The sequence below is a fragment of the Seriola aureovittata genome, chromosome 3, assembly GCF_021018895.1.
Source record: "Seriola aureovittata isolate HTS-2021-v1 ecotype China chromosome 3, ASM2101889v1, whole genome shotgun sequence".
In the NCBI taxonomy this organism is placed as follows: Eukaryota; Metazoa; Chordata; class Actinopteri; order Carangiformes; family Carangidae; genus Seriola; species Seriola aureovittata.
Genome location: NC_079366.1, coordinates 9,399,163 through 9,412,220, shown reverse-complemented (window position 1 = coordinate 9,412,220; position 13,058 = coordinate 9,399,163). Strand labels below are relative to the sequence as shown.

Below are 13,058 nucleotides of genomic sequence, written 5' to 3'. Positions count from 1 at the left end.
GGTATGGCAGGGAGGTGTAGTGTAGTAATGCTATCAGTTATTTGCACATGTTTCTAAGTGCGTGTGTGTGTTTGCATTTTTTTCAGCCGCAGTGCTTCAACCCTCCTCTCAAAACTGTCAAAACGTGTGCATTACACAGTGCAGCGTGAGCACATGTGAAGTCTGCAGTTGTATTAAAGTCGACAGTTTCTCTTGAAGAATGTTTGCTTCCCTCTTTGTGGTCATGCTGGGTAAGTTCAACACAAACTGCACCACAGCCCAGTAAAGTCATTTCAGACTTATAAACTATTTGATTTCTTCCTCGCCTCCGCAGGGTTGTGCTACTGTTGCAAGGAGAGCAGTAAGTTAGATGTATTGTTTGATTGTATGTGTGCATGGTTAATTAATACACAGTATAATATTAATATAGGTTATTTTGTAACTTATGATTCTTTCCTTTGAGTGTTTGTGCAGTTCTGTTTTATTTTAATTTTTTGACAGATCAGACTTTTCTGGGGACTCCAGAACTGTCTGGCCCTACGGAGGCTATGGTGAAAGACATTGTAATATTTAATTGTGAACTACATAGCAACCATTTGAATGAATCCATCCTGCTGCAGTTATTTAAGTGAGTATGAGTACGTAAAGTTTAACCACTGAATTAAAATGCATTAAGTGATGGTAAAAAAAATCCCTCTAATTACCAACCTTTTCCAGGAGGGGTCAGAATGCCAAGTTGTTGGGCGACCACACCTCTTTGGACGGGGAGCCTGGAACCTTCACCGTTATAATCAATCCGTCCCACGAGGGCAACCTGCAGTGTGTGGCCAGACCACAGAACAGGTCTAACATAGAGCCCACCGTCAGCAACACACTTTACCTGAGTGTTTTTGGTGAGTCTCTGTATTACCATGGATATATCATATATCATTTGCACATGGCATCCATGTAACATAAAGTAGATCATTGTACACATTTATATTTGTAAATGCTCAACGCAATGGGAAACACATTTCTCAAGGGGCATGTCAGTATGAAGTGTAAGGTGTACATCTTAAGTGGATAGTGTAACCAAGCTAACACTTACTAATTAGTATTAAACGTTAAGGGATCACCAAAGTTATAGGATTTTATCATCTAGGGACCATAGGATTACCAAAATGAGTAAGATTCATCTTCTGGGGACCATGAGTGTCTGCACAAAGTTTCGTGGCAATCCATCCACAAGAGACAGACTGACCAATAGAACAACTTTGCCATCCATAGAGCCACAGTATTCAGACGTTGACCATGAAAACATGAAACACAACTTTAGAAATCAGTGGCTCTTTACTTCCTTAACAACATGATTTCAAGAATAATAACAATTTCTGTATGGTTTGAAATAAGACAGTGATCTCAGTCTGTTGCTGTCTGTCCTGCAGAACCAGTGGAAGATGCAAAGATCGCCGTCCGCTCAGGTCCAAAGGAGTTCTTTGAAGGGAACAGACTGGAGCTATTCTGTAATCTTACTGTAGGAAAAAACGTGTCCTACATGTGGCTGCTGAATGATCGGCCTATCTCTCGGTCTCCTCGCGTTTCTCTTTCAGCTGAGAGTCTCTCGATCAGCAGGTCAGCAAAATCCCATTCAGACAGTCCATGGACGGCTGCTGCTTTATGGTTGCTGTGGCACTGCTATGGTGTTGTGAGCAGCTGTGGGCGGTGTATACATAAAACTACCAGGTGGTTGGCGTGGTGTTGCCAGGTGGTTGCTATGGTATTATCACAGGTTGATGGGGAATACTGCAGGGTTGATAGGGCATACTTTGTGTTTGTATTAGTCAGAGAGTAGTCGTTATTAGTAGCAGCAGAGTATGAATGACTTGAGTGTCCAACACTGTCTAAGAAAGTCTTCCTCTTTATCCAACAAGGAACCGTAAAGTTACTGAAATAATAATCTGTGTCACTCTCAGAACCACGTCAAAAGACAGCGGCTCCTACAGATGTGAGGCTTCCAATGAGTTCAACAATACTGTCTTCACCGTCAACAGCTCTGAAGTTGTAATCACTGTCAAAGGTCAGCCGTCTTCTCTAGTGAATAAATGCTGACATTTTTTAGATCTGACATGGTTTCTTTGAACAAAATAACACCCGCCTTCATCCGACATCCTGTTCCCTCAGACGTGGTGTCAACCCCTGATATCTCCTTCACCGTGTTAAAGGACGAGTCCCACAACTATTCTGCCGTGGTCACCTGTCAGTCGACAAAAGGGACTCCACCTGTCATCTTTTCACTCTACAACAGGGAAGTACTGGTCGCCAATATGACGAGTGAAGACAGAAGCGCCGTATTTAAGGCTCCATTGGTCTTGGATCGGCACTTGGGATTCCTCCAGTGCCAGGCGAACAATGGAAACCAGACTGCATACAGTCAATGGTTGCCGTTAGAAGCTGGTATGTGCATTGTTTGACATAGAACTGTGACACAGTCTACTACTGTTTGTAGCGTCAGTCCATTTTGCAATGTCTCTTTGTTCAACCTCTAACTGTCTCCATCAGTCTCGGTTGGTGGGCCTGTGACGATGCGCCACGACTATGACTTTGGAGAAAACTATGCTGTGACTGGCATGAGGTTCTACTGCAAGGCGGCGAAGGGAACACATCCACAATACCAGTGGTTCCTCAACAAAACGCTTCTACATGGCCTAGGAAGCTTCTACAAAGTGGTCAACCAGGATCCAAAACAATCGATGCTCTTGCTGTCTGTCAGTAGGAGCAGCACTGGGACGTACCGCTGTGAAGTGTCCAATAGCTTTGACAACACCACTGTGATAAGCAGTAAGAGGAAATATGTGGATAAAGAAGGTACAGTTGGTTCATTGCTGTTAGTTGTTGTTACTGTTTTAGTCAAACATCCTTGTTACAGGTGATAGCTGGAGTTATTCTTCTTCTTCTTCTTGCTCCTCCAGTCCTTAATCGTCTCCCCGTCTTAGTAGTGGCAGTCGTCTTTGGATGTTTCACTTTCCTGATTCTCCTGGTCTCCGTTTGTTGTGGGATTGGAGTGGTGTACAGTGAGATCAGATACTTTCTAAGATTTTTTTTTTTTATCAAATGTTGTTCCTCATTTGCTACTGAGAAAAAAACATGTTTATTCTTCTTTCAGGGCGAAGGCAGTATGGAGAGAAGTCTCTGTGAGTTATTTCTCTGTTTAATTCTGATTCCTTGAAAAAACGATGACCCACATTTCCTATAAAGCTGTTTCATGTTGACCGTTAATCAACCATCTGCCATTGTGGAATAAGTGAAAAAGTACAACAATTGCCCTCTTCCTGTTTTGGGGTATTTTGGGGTTTTTTGCAAAACAGTAACAAAATCTGAGAGTGCATCTCTTTTGGCATTTTCTCCTTTATTAGACAGCTTGACAACACAGACTAACAGGGAACATGGGGAGGGAGGGGAATTACATGTGACAAAGCTTTGAGCTGGAGATGAACTGGGGATGTGATCATGTGGGAGACGTTTCATTTCAGATCGATGCTTTTAACATGTTTTATGTTCATTTTATGTCTTTTCATGTGAGGCACTTAGTGCATGTCTTTTTTTGTTGTAAAGCACTTTGTGCTACATTTCTTGCATGAAAGGTGCCATACAAATAAAGTTTATCATTATTATTATTATTATTAATGTGGGTGTAATGGTGGAAAGTACAGTCCTCCTCAGGTTGTTGAGAGCTCAACATTTCCACAAACAACACTGCCAAGGACCTTTGTGTCCTCAGTGCTAGTGTGTGGACCCATATTACATAAGCTGTGTATGTGACACCTGGCTGTTTTCTCCTCTCAGGTTGGGCCTGGAGATGGAGAGAACGGTAGCTGCCTACGAGGGCGAACTGGTTAGTCAGTATTTGTGTATCTGCATTATTCTTCTTCTGCGTTTCCCATTCATTCACTCTCACAAGAGCAATTTTACATGATTGTTGTACATTGTTCCATACTGGTATATACTTAACCAATTGTCTTTTCTTTCAGGACTTGTCTGAGTACAACGAGGATGCTGATGTAGTGGAGACATCAGGAGGGGATGAATTTGATCAGGTGAAATCAGATGAATTCATGAAATCCATTAACCAGTCAGTCAATTACCTTAAAAAACAAGCAAGCAGTCAGTCATCTTCTGTCTGTGTTCTCCTCAGGCATCTGAAGCTTCTCTGGACGAATGGCCCCAAATTGCAGAGCAGAAGAAGACGTTGGAGGATGAACCAATTGAGTTACCATGAAGATTCAAACTGATTGCTCCATATAAACACAGACTTGTGTGGTTAAATAAACCTCTTCTCATTGTGTTATGCGCTGTCGTGTCTTTTAATTGATATTATCTAAAAACAAGTGCTGATGACAGTCACACATGATCATCTCCTCCTGGCCTCTGAAGTCCGCCCCTCTGACGCGCAGCCGCTCGTGCGCAGCTCCTCTCCCACTGGCTGGTCTCGTCCTCGTCAAGTGAAGCAGCGCTGCAGGAGGCGGCAGTAGCTTGTAGTTTTAGTTTGGCTTCGTTGGTGTAGGTTCACCCTGTCAGGTCAGGTCGTAGGCTACCACACGGTGAGCTCCAGAGGAACTGCTGAGCGGGAGAGAGACATGGAAGAGACGGGCGGTGCTAGTGCGTACGGGGCTTCGCTCGCGGGAGGAGGCTTCGACTTCTTCAAGTTTATCCGACAACCGCAAACTATCGTGCGGCTACTTAGCTGGGTGAGTGCAGCGTGGATGGAGGAGTGTATGTTTTTTTCTGAAAATGAAACAGAAAGAATATTCAACATGGCCAAATAACAGGTGCGCCTGGCCCGCAGCCATTTATCTGCCTCTGCGGAGCGTTTAAATGATATGTTTTTATTTGTGCTGGCCAGAACAACAGTTGACTATATGCAGCGTCTCCACGGGGCGTCATGTTGCATGCAGCTGGTGTGTGACAGCAGCTCGGTGACAGCACAGGTCAACACTGCTGTTGTCAGAGGACAAAAGACAGAAAACTGCCAGACACAGTGAGATCTCCACTCCTGGAAGCAAAATACCAACTAAAGATAGGCTGTACAATAATGTGATAATAATTAACAGCAGCTGTGCTTCCCACGAGCAGTTGGCTGTTAGAGGATTATATTATGACAGATTATTGGTAATTCCCGTTCTTCTACATTATGTAATGCTTCTGAAATGACAATAAGACAGTTGTATGTCTTTTCTTATGGAGAAGTTATACAGAAAAGGGTATTTCCATAGAGAGGGGAATTCATGTACCAGGGAAAGTTGTTGTACACTGCTGATCACCTGTTGCTAGGCAAATGTAATGGTACAGATTTGTTTTTGTGGTTAGGACACTGATCTGGAAAATACAAATTGAATTTCAACCAGACAGGTTACGCAATAAAATATAGTGTTGTCTAACCCTGGGTGATTCTGAGCTCACAGACTGAAGGAGCAGATTTGAACTGTTACATGTAATGTAATTATTTTTCATGAGGCGTAAAGTATTTCTTAATGTATGTGAGTGTCACAGTGAGAAAACACACAGTTTAACCTAAATAGGGAGACATATCCAGTGTGGCAGATGAGGGCTGAGGACAGAATGTGCCCTTGGTTGCCACAACAGTTGTTTATATGCTTGTTTTTGGGAAACCCTGTGTGTGTGTGTGTGTGTGGTGTGTGTGTGTGTGTGTGTGTGTGTGTGTGTGTGTGTGTGTGTGAGAGAGAGACAGATTATGTATGTGTCACTGGTAAAGATGATACCTCTCCCCCACTGACCCTCTCGTTTACTCTTGGTGAATGCGTGTGCTGCACTGATCTCCCTCTCTCTCTTTCACACACACACACACACACACACACACACACACACACACACACACACACACTGCTCAACTCATCTCAAATTCACTCTTGCTAGATCACTATGTATCTTTGGTGATTTTAATCCTACTTCAGTCAGCCAGCAGCTATTCCACGAGAAAGGATTTTTCGCTCTGTAACTCTGCCTACAGGTCCCATAATGCACCACACCTGCTCCTGGAACAAGGATCAGTTTGCGCACAATGGCTCTTTGTCATTAAAAGTGTTGAATCACATCATTATACTTCCTCTGAAATGCCAGAACGATATAAAAAAAGGTTCATATTCTTCGGCGACACGACTGTCCTGACTATTAAACGCTGCATTGAAACAGTATATTTATGCTGGTAATCGCCCTTCTGGTAGAGTTTTAGTTTATGTCTAAATACAACTCATCAAAAAGAGGGTGTCAACAGTATTTCTGCTGTTTACTGACAACTGACAGAGCTTAGCAACATCCACCAAAAGAATATAGGCCTATTTAATGTACATATGGGATATTTTGGCCTTTGTTTGACATCTGTCACTCAACACTTTCCATCTGTCCATTTATGTACAGAAACATCCATCTGCTGCTCTAACACTGCCTGTCTCACTTCTGTCTTGTGTTTTGGAAGTTCCCGTGTTCTAACTTCCCTAAAGTCTCTGTCTCCTGCTCATTTTTCTTTACCTTTTGTCTGATTCCCCCAGCAAGACTACGGCCTCTCCTCCTTCCCACCAGTTAAACAGTCCCTCTCTATCCTCCTCCCAGATCTCATTATGAGTGTAGTTAGGGAACTGGTGGCATCTCTGGAGTCACATGGCAGGCAGCTGCACTCAGAAGTAGGTCACATGGTTAGATGGGTAACCAGAGCAGACAGTAACACACCACGAGAACACAGAAATTGACACAGGAACTTTTGGATGTTTCAAAAGTCAGCAATAAAAGAAGAGACTGTTTGCGATGACACGTAATCTCACTGTGTTTCCTGAGAGGTAGAAATGGATGCAGGTTTCATGATTTTGTTGAAACGTTGTGTCATGTTACTGAAGTGTGATGACTTTAGTAATGTGTTCTGTAAAGGTTACCTTCAGTAGACACAAGTTAAACCTGAGGATATTTGCTCATTTTCTCATGTTGTAATTCATTTTAAGGTGGGGACTGTTTTCACTGCCCTTTTCTTGTTTCAGTGTCGTATTTCCTGAGAGATGGCTGTTTAACAGTAACCTTTATAATGAAAGAAAGTTGAATTCACATATTGTTTTCATGTTGGCCACAAGTATTTATTTTCTGCTGGGGTTGACTTTGTGACAGCAGAGCTCCTGACTGCAGTGTTTTTTGGAAGCAGACACAAATTCCAGATATCCGGGTGTCTTTGAATGCACCACCAAAAAGGGTTTGCTAATAGTCCCCTTGTAAGTGAATTTTATGAGAAAATAACGTGACTTTGACACAGATAAAGTGAATTACCGATTTCTGAGCAAGTTTTAAGTCTCTGATTTCATACTGTACTAAGTGTACTGTATAAGTATGCAGTGTGAAGTTAATGGACACACTTGAAGTAAACAGCGGGATGTTCCTTTAACTTAGACAGTTTCTTCTTGTGTCTTTAAAATGTTCAATGATTTGCAAAGTGAAATAAATCCTATGTTCATTCACGTGTCATTGCCACCTTCCTCTTTTCTCTGTTTGATTGTAGATATTTGCCATGGTGGTGTTTGCCTGCATCACAACAGAGGGATACGTCAACACTCCCCACAGTGCCGAGGCAAAGTGCATCTTCAACCAGAATGACTCGGCGTGTCAGTATGCGGTTGGCATTGGGGTGATCGCCTTCTTGGCCTGTGTGGCCTTTCTGGTGTTGGATGTTTACTTTCCTTTCATGAGCAATGCACAGGAAAGGAAGTATGCTGTCATAGCTGACCTGGGATTCTCAGGTGAGCAAGAGCTTTAATGTTTTATAATAAGCTGCACTAATCGATATTTTTATATTAAAAGTGGAGCAGTTTGTCATGTGTGGTGTGAAAGGTGTCGCTCACAGTGGCAAACCCCCAGGAAATAATCACCCAGTCTGCGGTTGCTTTCAGCTCTACTGAGTGTTTTAGCCTCTTTTAGCTCGTTGTTTTAGTTTCACAGCCTGGAGCTTTGATGTTTTGGTTCAGTCTCACAGCTGTCATCAACTGAACCATTTTCAGCAAAAATAGAGCCAACTGTACGGTATAAAGTGCACACCGTACAGTTGTACAGTGTACACTGCCTGCTCAGCACTAAACGGCAGGCAGACAAAGTTAGCGACTAGCTGGTGAACATATTGTAGAATTTAGCAGCTAATGAGCGAGATATTTCCCTCAAGATTCAGTGAAGACATTTCTCAGTGGACACAAACACAACTCCAACTTAATGATAATGTTACTTTATGTCTGCTGAATGCGTCTAAGCAACTGTTTGCTAATGCATTACCCATATAAACTCTATAAGGTCAGTGTCAATGTTGTGTTTACGCCTTATTTAACTGACCTAACCATAGAGGCAAAAAACATTACATCATGCTGCTTTAAAGTGATTTTGAAAGTTGGGTTCGATTTCTTGGTCTGAAAAACTGCTTCTTTGCTCATAAATGATACAAATGAACATTGTGATGGGACTAAAAGGTAAATACTTTTTTGTGAAAAGGCATTTGCGGAGAGAGTGGAAGACAGCAGAAGATTCTTCACAGCTTTTTTTATTTATGAGACGAAAATATAAATTGTATACCTGAGTAGCCAGTAAAGGATGAAGGATGAGTTATGCGAGGACAGGGTCTTCTGAGTTCATCTCAGTTGCACTTCTCTAATTTAAATGTGAACTCCTTCATACAAGCCTCTGATTATTGGCGTAATGTGGGACAGACCGCCTGCCTGTTTTCCTGACATAACATAATATGTATTATTCATTGTTGCACGCAGTTAGATGAGTGAGCAGCGGGGTGGAGGCGGAGGATGACCTCACAGATTTAGCTGAAATTAAACATTCATCAGCTGTACACAGCACAGTTCACAGTCAGCCATTCTTCAAGGAAACAAAGAAGTGGTAGTTTGAAAAACAGCTTGTGGTCATTTGAGCAGATGGCGACAGGAGAGCTCTTTTTATTCTGTTGACATTTTTGCTCTTTTGTATGTTTATCCAGAGGAAATCATTTTCCGTATCTAGGCTTTTGTTATTATTTCACGCAGTGTGGACAAAAAACAATCATTTATATCTGTGTCTGTGTTTGTGCATCTGTGTGTTTTCTAGGGGCGTGGACCTTCCTGTGGTTTGTGTGTTTCTGCCTGTTGGCCAGTCAGTGGGGTCGCACTCATGACGTCAGGGGTATCCCTCAGGACGCTGCACGTGCCACCGTGGCCTTCTCATTCTTCTCCATCGCCACCTGGGTGAGCAGGACTGCTGACTTTCCTTTCATTAAAACAGATCAAATGTTAAGTCACTTTCTTCAACAGTGAGCTATAGTTTGAGTTAGAAAGCTAATAACATGATTGTTGACCATTGTTGTCTAACACAGTACGGATTATTAATTATTGGTGCTTTTTTCTAATGAAGGTCAAGAACCATATTGTGTTTCTTCACATTTTATTTTGATAAATTTCATAGCTTATTCATACAACTAATGCATTTTTCTAAGCATGAAAGCAGATGCATGTATTTCCCAAAATGTGAAACTATATCTTTAAAGCAGCCACTGGATTCAGTTTTTGCCAGGATGATACAAAAACTTGCAAGTGACTTGCTTGAAACCTGGTTGGGATACTTATGTCACTGAGCACTGTTGTATTTATTGTCAGACTTTGGCCTGGTAACACAGCTGATAGTACAAGGTTCTCCTGGTTGGTGCGTTCAAGTGCTGGTGGTAACCTCTGATATTTGACTCTAAGGTGTTAGCAGCTAAACTGCAAACTTTTATTGCAAGAAACTATAATAAAGTTCATCTCCCGTAGACTTTTATCTTGTGTAGCCAATAAAAGCTGAACAAACAGCATTACCTTACTAATTTTGGACCCAACCCACATGAGATTGCTATATGTACAGTACATCGCTATGATGCCAAGTTACATGTTTATGTACAAAATTTCAAATAATTTTTACACTGAATAGCAGAAGAAAGATTTTTTTTGCTGCATGCCTGAATGGAATGATATCTCAAATCTTACTGAGCATCCTACCATCACTTGAACACAGCACTCAGAAGATTTCTCAAAACAACCCGGCATCAACCGCAATACACAGCGACAGTAATGTAGCTATAATGTAATGCACTGACAGACTAAATGTCAGTGTAAAGGATTATCACCCCTAAGCAAGTTTCAAGTCTTTGCAAGTATATTTTAACACTTGTATGAACTGAAACCTGGTGAGAAAACTGCTTCTATCTGCTTTGGATCATCATCAAAGTCATTTATTGAAATACTGGAAAAATCTTCAAAGTGTCTGTGCTGACGTTGTCATTTTCATCTCATCGTGCAGGGAATCCTAGCCTACTATGCTCTGGGTCGTTTCCGCCGCGGTGTAAATGAAGTTACCATCCCAACCTACACAGAGCCACCCCCGGATCACCACACCGCCTACCCTCCAACCTACGCCCCCACCTCCTACAACCCCACCACCTACACCCCTACCACTTACACAGCCTATCCCAGCAATGTGCCCGACGTGCAACAGCCTCCCTTCATCTCGAACCCCAAGCCACAAGGAGACTACCAGCCGCCCAACTACTGAGACAAAGGGAGCTCACATGGTCGAGGTCGTGTCCCTGGTCTTCTGCTGATAGAGTGATTGGAGTTGCACTGCACAGACACAGAGCTATATCATATTGATGTGGTTTTACATTTGATTCAACCCACTTTTTCAAGAGAACCTGAGCAGTGCAACTGCAAGTTAGAGAGGAGGGACACCGTGGTTTACTTCAAAGGGTCTATGGTCAGATCATAAGACATCAGGCTGAGTGTTGAAATTAGTGCTGATGATGGGTAATCTGACCGTAGACCTCTGTGCAAAGATGCAACTTTTACCTCAAATGGGCTGATCCTGAAGGGGAGAGCTAGATAGAATGTACCCAGGAGGAGGTCAAAGGTCACATAAAGTGAGATTATGAAGCTCAAGTCAGAGTGGAAGAAACCAGCACTGAATGTGTTTATCTTTACTCTGTTGGAACCTGAGAATGTGCATTTGTACATAGATTTCACGATGTAAAGCTGCCATTTTATGGTTGTACGTGCCTGATTTCTTTCCTTATTTTTCCCCTTCAGTGCAGTTATCTTGAGGACCTCTAAACAGTTTAGTATGTATTAAATTAAATATTATTTGGGAGTAGAGTCCAGTGGGAAAAGACCACTCTGAAGCCAAATATCCCTCTGTGATTGAGTTATATTTTGTGAAATGTGGGCCCTGTAGAGATTATGCAGTTAGGTTGTTAGCCATATAACCATAAAATTTCCTTTGAAAGAAGGTTTTCTGGGTTTAAGCAACAGTGAAAAAGCTCCTGTGTTCACCATCTCACCTAACAATGTTTTTAAGACAACTTTAAAACCTACTTCACAAACTTCAAAACCTATAGTTGATGATGAAAAGAAAAACCGTAAAGACCATTTCCTTAATTCTGACCATGGCAAATGTAACAGACTTGCCAAACTGTAGATATTTATTGGATATTCATAATCAGTGTTGCCCTTTAAACTTGTAGCCAACATTCAGAGGGAGGGGAACGTAGTTAACTATGCACTTATTGAACAGGTTTACCCACTGAGCGTGCCCTCGTAACTTATTAACTACCAGTGACAATGCTTCCTCTTCAGTCTGTGATCAGAGGCTTCACACTTCCTCCGTGGTATTAGAGACATTTAGTTTTCATAACACTGATGCTTATCTCCTGTTTACAGGCTTCTTACTCTCAATTGTAGAGGGCAGACTGCAGCGTGTGTGTCTTTACAAATGACATATTAACACCTCAGCCTGCGATGGTGAGAATCAAACACCTGTCCTTAGAAAAGCAACTGGTTTACTTTGTTGCTTTGTGACTGACAGTAATTCGTTTGTCAGTTTAACACCTCAGCTGCCTTGTGGCTGTTTTTCCCAGCTAAAGTGAGTCAAAGGTTGGCCTGAGATCAGTTTTCTATCGTCCCAAGGTTGTTGCGGGTGTGTCGGCTGACTGTAGATCTGTGAATGACGCACCAGAAATTGGATGTTGTTATATTTCTTGAACATGCTGTTAACGGTACTACATCAGAGACATTTGTAATAGTGAAAAATCATTCTCAAATATATTGTTTGACCTATAGAGGCATAACTTACTCAACCCACATATCTGAAAAACACTGCTGATGATTTGTCATTTGTGCCTCAAGGAGGGAAACTGAACATGAAGGATTTTGGAGGAAAGTGAATGAGAGTGAAATGATGCCATGATTAAATACTGATGATATGTTAAGGTTAAGCAGTTGTGTATCACAGCTGTTCTCACTTCTGCGCTTGAGTGATTTTTGCTAATTTTCATGCTCTGGAAAATCAGTTCAATCTGTTCTTCAATGAACACTTGAAGCCAGTGTATTCATGTGACAACAAAGACTACAGTTTCTAATAATTACCCAGCTTTAGTAACTCAACTGGTAGTGAATTTCTAAAATTGTGCCTTTAGACTTACTGTCTCCAGCTTCTCCTGCACAGTATTGCAATAGTAGCGTGAGGCTAAAATTCGACATTTAATGTTGATAAAAGTAAAAAGTAACCCACATTCAAATTAGCGTTTAGTATTGCAAAGTTAATTATCTTGATATTTGGTTAGATTCAACTATATTTCAGGGTTCATGTTTTAGATGAGACTAGAATGATTTTTGTTAAATCGTTTGTGATTTGTGATGCCTTCTTCAAATGTTTTATAAAAACTGGCACATGAAACTAGTCAGATCTTGCGCAGCTTGATTTGTTTTTCTACTGTTTGTTGTGTTGGTCATCACTGAAGTTGTGAAGTTGCTTTCTGTCCTTTTGTTTTCATCTTTTGTCATAATTTCATGCCTTGGTGTCAGAAGCAAAAGACAGATTTACTCAAGACCTTTTGTTTATAGAATAAAAATCATTCACAGGATGTTCTGTCTTATTGGGGACATTATTACATTCATGTACTGCTGTACTACAGGTTTCATAGAGTAGTGTAGTGAGGATATACTTTTCCATTCCGGCGTGCCAGCTTACTGCACAACCGTGGATGCCAGGATTTAAAC

General features: G+C 41.6%; 2 protein-coding genes across 2 annotated transcripts; both read left to right on the top strand.

The window, feature by feature from the left end:
• The first annotated feature begins 84 nt into the window (after positions 1–84).
• Positions 85–4,303, top strand: si:dkey-93h22.7 (Fc receptor-like protein 5). Its single transcript, XM_056371642.1, has 13 exons — positions 85–230; positions 314–340; positions 481–607; positions 697–872; positions 1,404–1,590; positions 1,932–2,035; positions 2,140–2,412; positions 2,518–2,823; positions 2,928–3,029; positions 3,122–3,149; positions 3,802–3,850; positions 3,987–4,052; positions 4,151–4,303. Exons 1-13 carry the CDS (start codon positions 200–202, stop codon positions 4,232–4,234), a joined length of 1,560 nt encoding a protein of 519 aa, XP_056227617.1. The 5' UTR covers positions 85–199; the 3' UTR covers positions 4,235–4,303.
• A 145-nt stretch (positions 4,304–4,448) lies between these two features.
• Positions 4,449–12,922, top strand: syngr2b (synaptogyrin 2b). Its single transcript, XM_056371646.1, has 4 exons — positions 4,449–4,703; positions 7,511–7,748; positions 9,085–9,221; positions 10,309–12,922. The coding sequence occupies exons 1-4, from the start codon at positions 4,593–4,595 to the stop codon at positions 10,558–10,560; spliced, it is 738 nt and encodes a 245-aa protein (XP_056227621.1). The 5' UTR covers positions 4,449–4,592; the 3' UTR covers positions 10,561–12,922.
• Positions 12,923–13,058: the final 136 nt, after the last annotated feature.

What these genes read in the sequence shown, in the direction of transcription:
- si:dkey-93h22.7 (XM_056371642.1), top strand. Translation starts at nt 200, where the DNA reads ATGTTTGCTTCCCTCTTTGTGGTCATGCTGG. An exon ending in CCTCTTTGTGGTCATGCTGG is followed by an intron (nt 231 to 313) that starts GTAAGTTCAACA and finishes TCGCCTCCGCAG; the next exon opens with GGTTGTGCTACTGTTGCAAG. An exon ending in CTGCCTACGAGGGCGAACTG is followed by an intron (nt 3,851 to 3,986) that starts GTTAGTCAGTAT and finishes CTTTTCTTTCAG; the next exon opens with GACTTGTCTGAGTACAACGA.
- syngr2b (XM_056371646.1), top strand. Translation starts at nt 4,593, where the DNA reads ATGGAAGAGACGGGCGGTGCTAGTGCGTACGGGGCTTCGCTCGCGGGA. An exon ending in TCGTGCGGCTACTTAGCTGG is followed by an intron (nt 4,704 to 7,510) that starts GTGAGTGCAGCG and finishes GTTTGATTGTAG; the next exon opens with ATATTTGCCATGGTGGTGTT. An exon ending in TCTTCTCCATCGCCACCTGG is followed by an intron (nt 9,222 to 10,308) that starts GTGAGCAGGACT and finishes CTCATCGTGCAG; the next exon opens with GGAATCCTAGCCTACTATGC.